Below are 13,097 nucleotides of genomic sequence, written 5' to 3'. Positions count from 1 at the left end.
CATATACTGTGTATAAATCATCAGAATTACAAAAAAGTGTAATTTTTAAGCCGCAGCTACAATAAAACCTATGGAAACAGCTGAAACCTTACTGTGGATTCGTCCATTGCTTAAATAGGGGTTTAAACGCCGGCTGTAGCACCGGTTTTATAGACAATTTCAAACCTTACAACATTGTTTGCGCAATTATTTTACCATGTAAAATATTAATATACTATTTAACACGTTGTAAGCATATTTTATTGAGTTTATTGTTTCTGCTGTTATTTGCTCGTCCTCTGACTCGACCACCCCGGTTTTGTCATGGATGGTCGCGTCCGAGGATGGCCGCCGCTGTAAATAAGCAAGGAGCCGCAGCACCGATGGAGCCTTGTGTCCGGCACGTAAGGGCCACAACAGGCAATACGGTGAAGGTACAGAAGTTTATGTTAGATTTAAACTAAAGTGCAGTGATTTAGGGAGAGTGTTTTTGTGTATTTTTGTATTTTTTTTGTTTCTGCATTCGTGGTTGCAAAAAAATGGATAATTCAGGGCCAGAAAACCATAATCCACCCCAGGATTTTGCTCCAACTGTATGGGCTACTCTTCTGAACGCGGCTGCAGCAGTGCCAACGAGGCGGTTGGATTGAAATCCTGGCCTGGATTTTTGCTAACAAGTGGAATGGATTCCCCAATGTCTAGCAGATACCTAGATTAGCTAAGCTAAACCCAGTAAAATATCACAACACTACGTTTTATCCCCTGAAATTCTGTGAAACAGTGCAATATATAGCTGCACAAATGTAATTTACGCGTAATTAACAGGGTACAGTCTCTGAAAAATTGGTAGTTATTGCAAAATGCCAGCTAATATCAAGCTAGCTAGCTTTCTGAGCTAACACTACCTATCTGTGTAGGTTAACTAGAAGCCGCAAACAAACAATTGGTGCCCTCAAAAAGGATGTTAATTAGTTAACTAGGTTAGCTTGTTAAAATGTGTTCCAGCATAAATAATAATATGTGGTAATATTTCGGTGCTATTCATTTTTACATGACCTTTTATATAATGACTTGGGTATAATGACTTATCTATTGTTTTTTACAGCAACTATGTGTCCTAAAACGATTTAAATAGAGTATATTGAAAAATAATATTAAGTACCACTTAAAATTATAAATTTAATTTTACCTAATTGAAAACCTCTGGAATATAATAAAGAGGAAGATGTATGATCACAAGCCATCAAACCAAGCTAAACTGCTTGACTTTTTGCACCAGTAGTGGCAAAAAGTTATCCAAAAGCAGTGTGTAAGACTGGTGGAGGAGAACATGCCAAGATGCATGAAAACTGTGATTAAACCATGGTTATTCCACCAAATATTGATTTTTGAACTTTTAAACTTGATGAATATGAACTCGTTTTCTTTGCATTCTTTGAGGTTCTCATTTTCTGCCAATAAATGCTCTAAATGACAATATTTTATTTGGAAGAATTTGGGAGAAATGTTGTCCATAATTTATAGAATAAACAACAATGTTCATTTCACTTAACATATACCCATAAACAGCAAAAACAAAGAAACTGATTTAGAAACTGAAGTGGTCTCTTTTTTTTCCAGAGCTGTAGTTGGTTATTTAGGTAAACAGTATGTAAAGTGGTATCAAACTCTTCTTTTAACCTCTTCTGAGGGAAGGGGTGAAATTTATTTAAATTTAAATTTGTGGTGAAATGACTAGAAAAGGTGACATTATGTAAAAATAATAATAATAACTTAAAGCCTAAGAACAAGATCATAATAATCATTTTCACTTCAGCTATTAATGGCTGTGTGTGTTATCCCATGAAAACATATAGTAAAATATGTACATAAATGTAGTTTGACTTGTGAATACTTGCTGCTCCTCAGGTTTTGGAGTGTGGAGTCTGTGAAGACGTATTTTCACTGCAAGGAGACAAGGTGCCTCGGCTACTGCTGTGCGGTCACACTGTTTGCCATGACTGCCTGACCCGCCTGCCTCTCCATGGCAGGGCTGTGCGGTGTCCATTTGACAGGCAGGCCACTGAGCTGGGTGAGTTTAAACTGCTGTTATGCATTTTTAGATATGATTTGCTTTGTTTGACCGTTGGTAGCATTGACTGATTGATTTCAGACTGATATCAGCATTTAATGCAGGATAAAATATTAATAGAGTGGTTGATTATCATTGCCAATGTTTAGATGCTCATTAAGTTAACCATTTCAGGTAAAATTGGTTAATTTTAAAGCTTAGTAGGATAACTATACTAGGGCAATAAGATAAATAGTATTTTTAATGCAAAACAAAACCTGTTTCCTTTTTTTCGCGTTCAGGGGACTCGGGTGTCTGGGGCCTGAAGAAGAACTTTGCACTGCTAGAACTTCTTGAACGGCTTCAGAACGGTGCCTCAAACCAGTCAGGGATGTCGGAGGACGCACTGCGAGAGATGGGAGAGGTTGGGATCATATGTTTCTATACATATACATATAGTTCATTTTAAAAAATGTAGTTAAATTTAATTTAAAAGTTACTTCATTTCAGTAATTCAGTTCAAAATGTGAAACTCAAATACATAACTAAATTATATAGAAGTTTTACACACAAACTGATCTATTTTAAGTGTTTCTTTATTTTATTGTTGATGATTATGGTTTACAGCCAATGAAAACCCAAAAATCAGTGTCTTAGTATGTTTACATTAACATACTTCCATCTTGTTGCCCTGCAGTGCATCATACGCTGTGATGAGGACGAAAGCCACACTGCCTCAATGTACTGCACGGTGTGCGCCACCCATTTATGCGCCGAGTGCTCCCAGCTCACACACTCCACCCGCACACTGGCCAAGCACCGCCGCGTTCCTCTGGCAGATAAGCCTCACGAGAAGACCCTGTGCCCTCAGCACCAGGTGCACGCCATCGAGTTTGTCTGCTTGGAGGACGGCTGCCAGCCAGGCCCGCTTATGTGCTGCGTCTGCAAGGAGTATGGCAAGCATCAAGGACATAAGGTACTGAGGCCAGTATGATAATTGCACAGTTTGCCCTTGAAACTCTGGCAGATGTCTGTGATGAACAGCCTGTGAGAAATTTACACCGATCAGCCGTAACAGGGAAGGTAAAGGGAATAACGCTGTTGATCTGGTTCCAGTGGCAGCGGTCAAGTGGTGGGATCTACAAATTAGTAAGCGAGTGTCAGGAACAGTCAGTTCCTGATGTTGATGTTTTGGAAACCAGGATAGTAATCTTAGCCAATATGAGCAGAACCATTTTAGTTCCAAAAGAGCTCCAAAGACGTATAACTGCTGAACTTGAGATGTTTTTAAAAATGTATTAGTTTAATATAATAATAATATACATAATAATAATTAAACCAATAATAATAATATATATGGTAATAATAATAATTATTATTATTACTATGCTATAGGTTTCTTTAAACAGTTTCAGGCCTACTATTTTTCATTTTATCAAAAAATAATCTAAATATTGACTAATTTGGATGTTTAAAGTGAAAATACGCTATAAACTAAAATACGCTATAAGAGCTAATGGTAAACATTAATACGTGCATCTGGATTATATTTTACTAATTATTTTACAAATCGCAGCCCAAGATCAAACCAAACTGAACTGCTTGAATTTTTGCACCAGAAGTGGCATAAAGTTATCTAAAAGCAGTGTGTAAGACTGGTGGAAGAAAACATGCCAAGATGCATTGAAACTGTGATTAAAAACCAGGGTTATTCCACCAAATATTGATTTCTAAACTCTTAAAACTTTATAATTATGAACTTGTTTCCTTTGCATTATTTGGGGTCTGAAAGCTCTGCATCTTTTTTTGTTATTTCAGCCATTTCTTATTTAAATGCTCTAAATCAGTTTTCTAAGTAAATGCTTTAAATGACAATATTTTTTATAAATTAGGAGAAATGTTGTCTGTAATTTATAGAATAAAAAACAATGTTAATTTTACTGAAACATAAATCTATAAATAGCAAAGAAACAGATTCAGAAACTAAAGTGGTCCCTAAATGTTTTCCAAAGCTGTATTTAATCATAAATGAATAAAAATATTTATTGCTATTACTATGGTGCAGATTTCTTTTCTTTCTAACAGTTTCAGGCCTACCATTTTTCTTTTTATTTTTAAAAATGACCTAAATATTGACTAATTTAAATGTTTAATCTGAACAATCATTTAAACTATAAGAGCTTATGTTAAACATAAATATGTGTGCCTGGATTAATATTTTACTTATTATTTTACAAATTGCAGCCCAAGATTATATGACCATAATTAAACAAGGCTGTAATTTTGGTTGTTCATCATCTGCAGTGTCTCTTTTAATGATTTAAAAATTCTCAAAAATGCTGATTTTAGCATAAATATGTGTGTGCTGCCATGATATGACATAGGTCTAATTAAATTAGCCAACATTGCAGGTCATTTAACTTATACGCTCATTTGCTGATTTTTAAATGCTCAAAAATATGTTCCTGTAACTGTGCCGACTTTCTTAATGAGGAGATTTGAGAATTGCTGTTGTGATTGCTATATAATCTGTGTAGGGAAAAACCATGAATGAATAGAGAAATCGTCTGACTGTATGGACTGTACAGTACAGCCCTACTAATAATACATTTTTGAATGATGTCTTTTTGTAAACAGCACGCAGTTCTGGAGGCAGAGGCGAACCAGATCCGTGCCTCCATTTTGGACATGGCTCACTGTATCCGTACCTTCACTGAGGAAGTATCTGAATACTCCAGGAAGCTCGTGGGCATCGTGCAGCAGATTGAAGGCGGTGAACAGATTGTGGAAGATGGTGTAGGCATGGCCCACACAGAACATGTGAGTACAGATTCTGAGCTACAGTGCTGTGAGTATGACTTATTAATACACACTACAGAGAAATCTCTTATTAGGTATTTTCTGATTATTATTCTATTATTATTTTTCCCCTATTTTCTTCCCAATTTATATGGCCAATTACCTAACCCACTCATTGGGACACCCCCTATCACTAGTGATGCCCCAACACCAGGAGGGAGAAGTCTAGCACATGCCTCCTGCGACACATTTGAAGACTTTGTTTCTTTTCCAACTGCTGCTGATGCAGCAATACTGAGTAGCATCACAGCGCGCTCAGCGGAAGTTTAGCAACTTGGTTCCGATATATCAGCTCACAGACGCCCTGTGCTGATCCACATCACCCTAGAAGTTATGAGGGGAAAGAGCGCCATCTACCCACCCAGAAACAAGCAAGGCCAATTGTGCTCTCTCAGGGTTCTGGAAATCAATATTTGGTGGAATAACCCTGGTTTTTAATCACAGTTGTTATGCATCTTGGCATGTTCTCCTCCACCAGTCTTACACACTGCTTCTGATGCAAAAATTCAAGCAGTTCAGTTTGGTTTGATGGCTTGTGATCATCCATCTTCCTCTTGATTAAATTCCAGAGGTTTTCAATTTGGTAAAATCAAAGAAACTCATCATTTTAAGAGGTCTCTTATTTTTGTCCATAGCTGTATGTTGATGCTTAAATATAAAACAAATAGAAAGGGATAAGATCTAGACTTGAACCACACAACATTTTACATGAGGATTTTCCATGTTTGGGAAACTTCACATGCTTCATAAAAAAATAAAATTTTAGTTGTTTTTCTGTGGCTTCAGTGCAGCCAGTTGTAAAAAAGTCCATGTTTCTTTCCAGGTGCCGGGCACTGCAGAGAATGCTCGATCGTGTGTGCGGGCGTATTTCGCCGACCTGCACGAGACGCTGTGCCGTCAGGAGGAGATGGCGCTCAGCGTGGTAGATGCTCATGTGAGGGAGAGGCTGATCTGGCTTCGGCAGCAGCAGGAGGACATGACTATCCTGCTGTCTCAGGTGTCCACGGCCTGCCTGCACTGTGAAAAGACTCTGCAGCAGGTACTGTTTAAAGAACATACACACTATCATCTTCTGTCCTGAAGATGCTTAATTTAATATCATTCTTGAGGAGCGGATAAGTGGATGATGTGTGTCACATGACAAAGATACTGTAACTCACATTTGTTAAGCACTGTTATTGAAGCTGGTAAGTTGCAGTGCTTTTGGGAAATGTACTGACTGTAGAGTATGTAAAGGAAGGGTTGTGGGTGGTGGTGCAGTAGATTTTGTGGGTGATAACTCGGTTGTTCTTGAAACAGGATGACTGCAGGGTTGTCTTGGCAAAGCAGGAGATAAACAGGCTGCTGGAGACTCTGCAGAAGCAGCAGCAGCAGTTCACAGAGATGGCTGACCATGTTCAGTTGGATGCAGGCATCCCAGTCACATTCACAAAGGTAAATACTGATCCCCACCTGCTTCCATCACAGTTCTTCACAGCATGGATCTGCCATTCCATTTCACATAAAATATAACCTAGAAGAGCAGATATACTAAGATATCACTGTTTCCCTTACAGGGATTGAACCTAGACTAAACCCAAATCCGGTCAGGGTTAGTTTCAGTATATATATATATATATATATATATATATATATATATATATAATTTTTTATTGAGGGAGTGAGAAATAAGATATATATAATAAGAAAATATAGTGTTTCCCCCTTTTTCTTTTTCTTCCCTTCCCCCTTTTCCTTTCTTCCTTCTCCTTACTTTCCCTTCCCCTCCTCCACATCCTGATCCCTTATTCTACCTTCCTTTCTTTCTCATCCCCCCGTTTTATCCATTTGATTAGAATGTATCCCTTGTGAAAATGTTGTATGCTTAAATATAATAATAGTGTACTCGAACTATTTGCAGAATAATTAAATTATGCTTTTTCTCCTTATGCTTGCTTTTTTATTTATTATTATAAAACCTACTTAATCAGTATTTTAGTATACTTTAAAAAAAATACTTTATTTGGCTATGCTAATTTTGTACTAGTGATGTACTTAGGAAAAATATATAGGTAGTAATATTTTATATAACTAAGTTTTAAAACAAAAAAACTACACTTAAACTATTTTTAAAAACATTTAAGTTTAGTTTTAGTGTGTCAGTAAAAAAAAAATATATATACTTAAACTATTAAATAGTGGCGAAAATAACATATAACTATATACTGTATTCTCAGTGTACATTTATTGCAAATTTGTATCATATTAATTACAAACAAGTAGTAATCTAGTACAAACTAGTGGTTCCAATATAACATAACTCAAGTACAGACTTATGTCAGCATAATTTAAGTATTTTAATTAAATTGAGTTGAAATGTGTTTCAGGACAACCGTGTGCACATTGGCCCCAAGATGGAGATCCGGGTAGTGACACTGGGTTTGGATGGCGCTGGAAAAACAACCATTCTTTTCAAATTGAAACAGGATGAGTTCATGCAGCCCATACCAACTATAGGTAACTCCACTCAGAGACATGCTGAGATATTACCATCATCTGATTTACTGATGTGTTTCAGTCACCAACTGTCTACCAACTATTTCTTTTTTTAGGTTTTAATGTAGAAACTGTTGAGTACAAAAATCTGAAATTCACCATCTGGGATGTGGGTGGAAAGCATAAACTCCGACCCCTGTGGAAGCACTATTATCTGAACACACAAGGTACGTAATCTGCTGCTCGATCCAACAAACAACCTCAGACGATGACTTGTCTTTAGGAAAACACAGTTCTGGATTTGTAGCTTATATTGTCCTCTTTGCTCATTTTAATCGTACATCTTCACTCTTTCTCCTCTGCTCTGCAGCCGTGGTGTTTGTGATCGACAGCTGCCACAGGGACAGGCTGATGGAGGCCCACAGTGAGCTGGCCAAGCTCCTGACTGAGAAAGAGCTGAGAGACGCTCTTCTGCTTATCTTTGCCAACAAACAGGTATACCACAGCCCATCATATTAAAGGAGATCTTTAGTGTAAAATGGACTTTTGCTGTAGTAAAACATGAGAAAAAGTACTTTTTTTTCATGAATAGCACATCTCCGTTCTCTCACAGTGTTCCGAGATCCAGAAATTTTAACAATTTGTCCAAACACCCTTCAGACTGGTTGATATGGGGCATAATTTCCCCCGATAAATTGCTTTTTCCACTGTTATCCAGCTCAAAGTAGCTCCACACCTCCTTACTAGAATCCGGAGAGCCCTGACATTTAAAACAAGGCATTAATAACTTAAAAAGTGCACAATAAGCTTATTAAAAACCACTGTTTACATCCTATAACTATATATATATATACCCTATATCTTCAGCTCTGTGCGCCGCCATTACTGTACTGATAATGACATGCGGAGGAGGCAGACTATGCGGAATCAATGGTTATATATGTTTGTCATTATTAGTACATAGATGGCGGCGCACAGAGCTTGATAAAGTGTCTGAATTCAGTGATTAGGATGTGTATCCCAATACTTTTGTCCGTATAGCCTATGATTTTAATAATGTATTAACATCAGTATATTATCGTTATGATGTTACGTCATGTTTTCCCTTTTGCAGGATGTTCCCGGGGCTGTCTCGGTGGAGGAGATGACGGAGCTGCTGAGCCTACACAAGCTCTGCTGTGGCCGGAGCTGGCACATTCAGGGCTGTGATGCACGGAGTGGCATGGGCCTCCACGAGGGCCTGGACTGGCTCTCACGCCAGCTGGTGGCTGCTGGGGTCCTGGATGTGGCCTGATGGGAGTGCTTGAGTGCTTCCTCTCATTAAAGCTGAAAGGGATAGTGTGACTAACTTACAGCAGCATGGCTAGCACTGAATGAAAGCTAGAGTTTAGCAGTTAGCATGCATGACCTCAACTTATCGGGAGAACACCCATTCAAGCTATCTGTATTACTAGCAGTGCAATTGCATTCGGGGGTAAACTATACCTTTAAAGTTAAAGGAGAACTCCGGTGTAAAATAGACTTCGGGTGTATTAACACGTAATAAAATACGAAGTACTTACCTTTGTTAAATAGCCCACCTCCGCTGTCCTGCAGCTTTCTGAGATCCAGTATTTTGGGCACTTTGCCCAAACAAGCTTTTAGAATGGATGATTTGGGACATATTTTGCCCCTGCAGATAAACCGCTTTTTCCACCGTTATCCAGGCTCAAAGTAGCTCCACACTTCATTGGTAGAATCTGGAGCCCTGACATTTAAAACAATGAATTTAGAACTTTACAAACTGCACAAGAAGCTTATTAAAAAACAATGTTTAAAGTAGGTAAATCTCTGGGCACCGCCATCTTAAATTTAAGTCACCATAAATCAACCAAACGAATAGGAAGGTTAGTTGAGCAAATTGCAAAATTAATTCCTTGGAAATATATGAATTCCAGCTGTTGCAAAAAATATATGGTTACTGTTGATATTAGAATGCAAAAACCAACAACAAATTAGATAAACATTGTTCAAAAAGTTTTACTATTCGTGCTCGGCGGTTCCCTTACTGTGACTTTAATTTAAGATGGCGGCACCCAGAGATTTACCTACTCTATGGGTTGTAAACAGTGGCTTTTAATAATCTTCTTGTTCAGTTTTAAAATAGTTCTAAAAAGTTCTAAATACCTTGTTTTGAATGTCAGGGCTCTCCAGATACTACCAATAAAGTGTGGAGCTACTTTGAGCCTGACTAACAGTGTAAAAAGAGATTTATCTGCAGAACCAAAATATGCCCCATCTCACTCATACTCTAAAAGCCTGTTTGGGCAAAATAAACAAAATACTGGATCTCAGAAAGCTGTGGGAGAGCGGAGTTGGGCCATTCAACCAAGGTAAGAATTTTTATCACGTTTTAATACACCCAATTTCCATTTCACATCGGTATTCTCCTTTAATGTAATGTTCCCAACCTAACCAATATGGTCTCATGCTGACTAGCCTTTCATTTATTGTTAGCTGTGTTAGTTTTGCCAAACTATCCCTTAAATAAACTCACTTAAAAGAGGGGTTCCGGGACCCCCCCTCTACTCACCTCTCTTACTCACTCACCCTACAACTCCTCATAATAATCTTCCATCATTCTGCTCGTCATTAGTCTTGACGCTTAGTGCTCTTGTGGCTTGGTGTGTTTATAACTGGAGCTGGTTTTATGAATTGCTTTAAGCTAATGAACAAAACAGTTGAACGTTAAACTAACCATAGACCATTTTGTTTGGTCCACAACGATTTTTACATTAGTTTAGAAAGACCATGCTCTTCTTGCAAATTTGAGAGTGTATATATATATGCTGAGGAATAAATATGCAGAGCCTTTTCATAGGAAGCAACACGAATATTGAACAAAACCACCAACAAGTAATCGAAGGAGCCTAATAGCATCCGTTAAAACCTGGCCAAACATGACAGACAGTAATTTAAGCTAACAAGTATTTTAACAAATCAACACTAAAAATAAATATATACAAATAAAACAGACAGAACAAAAGTGATCACAACGATCAGCCATAATGTTAGCGACACCTCTTTGTTCCAACACTTATTGTCCACTCATCGTATCAGCTGTATTTAGTTCATCCTGTTTTATAATGTTCAGTTCCTCACAGTAGAACCCCATATTTTTTTTATTATTTGAGTGGTGGAATTTTCTCATTCTCTGCACTGAGCAGTGACAATAGCATACTGGTGGTTTGTGTGGATCAGACAGTGCAGCAGTGCTGCTGGAGGTTTTAAACACCACAGTGTCACTGCTGGACTGAGAATCATCAGTGGTGAATCCACCAGCCAGAGAAATATCCAGTCAACACAGTCCTGAAATAAGAACTATTAGAATAATTAGTGTGTAAAAACTCCAGCAGCACGGCTGCAGTGTCTGATCCACTTATACATACTGGACAGTGGTGGTCAGTCCACCAGCCAGCAATATCCAGTCAAGAGTCATAAAAGAAGAACGAGAAGTGTTTAATAGAGTGGAGGACAGTGAGTGAACCGTGTTTAAAAACTCCAGCAGCACTTCTGCACTGTCTGATTCACTAAAGCCCTATTCGGACGGGATAAGTTTCTCAGGTAGATATCTGTGAAGAATATTTCACACTTTTACTCATTGATAAAACTCCTGCATCTAAACTGCAATTGAAAAAACAGGAGGACCAGTGAGTTTTTTAAATGCTTTCTCAGTCACATTGCATCACATTCAGTAGCTCCTCCATTTTTTTTTTTTACTCACTGTTGTGTTTACATGGATCTCCAGTGGAAATGTGCACCCATAGTGTAATTAGGGTGCATGGCAGTAGAAAAATAGCTATTTTATTAAACTCAGAGATGTCAGTCATGGGACTAAAATTACAAGAGGACCACGAAGTTCAGAAAAAAACAGTAGATAATTCAGCCTGTAATTTTCTCAGAGGACACCTGAGAAAAACACATACATGGTTGTTCCGGACAGGAATAAAAATCACGGAGGACCCCCCAAAAAATTACCCCATGATCCAGATGGGAAACTAATCCCATCTGGATAGGGATTAATACATACTGCACAAACTCAATCCAGATGGGATTAGTTTGGCATGGTTGTGAGATAATTTTCTCATCCGGAATTTTCCCATCTGGAACGACCATGTGTGTTTTTCTCAGACGTCCTCTGAGAAAATTACAGGCTGAATTATCTACGTTTTTTCTCTGAACTCTGTGGTCCTCGGGTAATTTTACTCCAGTGATCCACACCTGTATCCTCACGTTTAATAAAATAGCTATTTGTCCACTGCCACGCACCATAATTACACTTTAGGTGCGCGTTTCCACAGAGATCCACGTAAAAAAACACAACAGCAAGTGAAAATGGAGGAGCTACTGAACGCGATGCAATGTGACTGAGAAAGCCTTTAAAAAAACTCATTGGTCCTCCTGTTTTTTCAATTGCAGTCAGGAGTTTTATCACTGAGTAGAAGTGCGAAATATTTTCACAGATGTCCCCCTGAGAAACTAATGCCGTCTGGATAGGGCTTAACAGTGTCACTGCAGTGCTGAGAATGAGAATAGCCCACCAGCTAAATATTAATATATGTGCTCTATGGTGGTTTTCTCTCCTGTGGAGTCCTGAGCATTGAAAAAACAGGGTGAAAGAAGGATCAAATATACAGTGAAACAGATACAAAACCAGTCTTTAATTAGTGGAAAAAGAATAATAAATAAGTGTAACAATGAGGTAGTGTTAATATAGTGGCAGTTCTCTATTTAAGAAATGTGAAGTGCCTCTACCGGAGGAACAGGTATATCACCAGTAGTCGGAAGTGGTGACCACTATGTGAGTGAGTGGCCAGCATTAATGTAATGGCCTCTTAATTCTGTAACTATATATCGAACTGTTTCTTTTTGTTTGTTCTTTTTATATGATATTTGAATTTTGTTTGGAGAAAAAAAAAGTGTGATTTATTTATTGCAGTTTGTGGTCTTAAAACTGGTGCATTGGTGCAAGTGTGAATTCACCAGGTACAGAATTAAGTGGAGATGTTTGTTACATGAAAGCGTTGTTACTGGTTATTTCTATTTTAAAGAGCTGTAAATGTATTATTTAGGTGTTTTTAGCTTGGGGCCATGCTGGGGAAACCTGTACGTACCATGCCTTTCATTAACCTTCCCTGATGTGCAGCTGGATAAAGAAGCTTTTAGTTTGTAGAGTTCACCTGTTGTCCAGTGAAGCCACATCCCACATTCATCTTTTTTTTCTCTATACCTGACCTGAGAACAGCTGTCTGTCCTTTAAATTAAAGCTATCTTAATATTCCTGAGCCTAAAAATATGTTACATTTTCCATTGCTACATGCACAGCTGTGACAGTACTAAAGCAGCCTCCCTCAAAGCCCTCATTCTTTCTAAACTCGCTGTTTGACGAACCATCCTTTGGTTGGAACCGTATTTTTCTCATTGCTATGTAATGTTTTACTGGCTGTATTATAGGTTTAAAGAGCATGTGTGGTAAAGTCTTTCCCCTCATTCTTCAAAGAGGAACCATCGTTTGTGACAGATTTCCTTCTAGAGTTTGAAACCTCATCAACAAGCACAGTGCACACTTACACATCTGTTTGTTGTGAATTTGACTGGCTTTTTTTGTACAAAAAAAAAAATCATAATTGTAATGCTATTAAAAAATAAAGCTAATAAAAAAACACCCCTGTCACAATTCTGATAAATACAACTT

General features: G+C 38.0%; 1 protein-coding gene across 2 annotated transcripts; it reads left to right on the top strand.

Annotated features, from left to right (window-relative positions):
• Nucleotides 1–298: 298 nt before the first annotated feature.
• trim23 (tripartite motif containing 23) lies at nt 299–13,067 on the top strand. 2 transcript variants are annotated; one of them, XM_007255010.4, is made up of 11 exons: nt 299–413; nt 1,888–2,050; nt 2,332–2,453; nt 2,727–3,005; nt 4,667–4,849; nt 5,712–5,927; nt 6,188–6,322; nt 7,255–7,384; nt 7,480–7,590; nt 7,734–7,858; nt 8,478–13,067. In XM_007255010.4, exons 1-11 carry the CDS (start codon nt 324–326, stop codon nt 8,655–8,657), a joined length of 1,734 nt encoding a protein of 577 aa, XP_007255072.2. In that variant the 5' UTR covers nt 299–323; the 3' UTR covers nt 8,658–13,067. The 2 variants fall into 2 exon arrangements, with proteins under 2 accessions (XP_007255072.2, XP_015462773.2); XM_015607287.3 differs by lacking the exons at nt 299–413; nt 1,888–2,050; nt 2,332–2,453 and having other exon boundaries at nt 2,743–2,850; nt 2,922–3,005.
• The last annotated feature ends 30 nt before the right edge of the window (nt 13,068–13,097 follow it).

The sequence above is a fragment of the Astyanax mexicanus genome, chromosome 20 (assembly GCF_023375975.1).
Source record: "Astyanax mexicanus isolate ESR-SI-001 chromosome 20, AstMex3_surface, whole genome shotgun sequence".
In the NCBI taxonomy this organism is placed as follows: domain Eukaryota; kingdom Metazoa; phylum Chordata; class Actinopteri; order Characiformes; family Acestrorhamphidae; genus Astyanax; species Astyanax mexicanus.
This window is presented reverse-complemented; position numbering and strand designations above follow the sequence as displayed.

Excerpts from the sequence above, each read along its gene's own strand:
- trim23 (XM_007255010.4), top strand. The coding sequence starts at position 324 with ATGGCCGCCGCTGTAAATAAGCAAGGAGCCGCAGCACCGATGGAGCCT. Across the intron at positions 5,928-6,187 it reads GTGAAAAGACTCTGCAGCAG|GATGACTGCAGGGTTGTCTT; the intron begins GTACTGTTTAAA and ends TTCTTGAAACAG. Across the intron at positions 7,859-8,477 it reads TTATCTTTGCCAACAAACAG|GATGTTCCCGGGGCTGTCTC; the intron begins GTATACCACAGC and ends TCCCTTTTGCAG.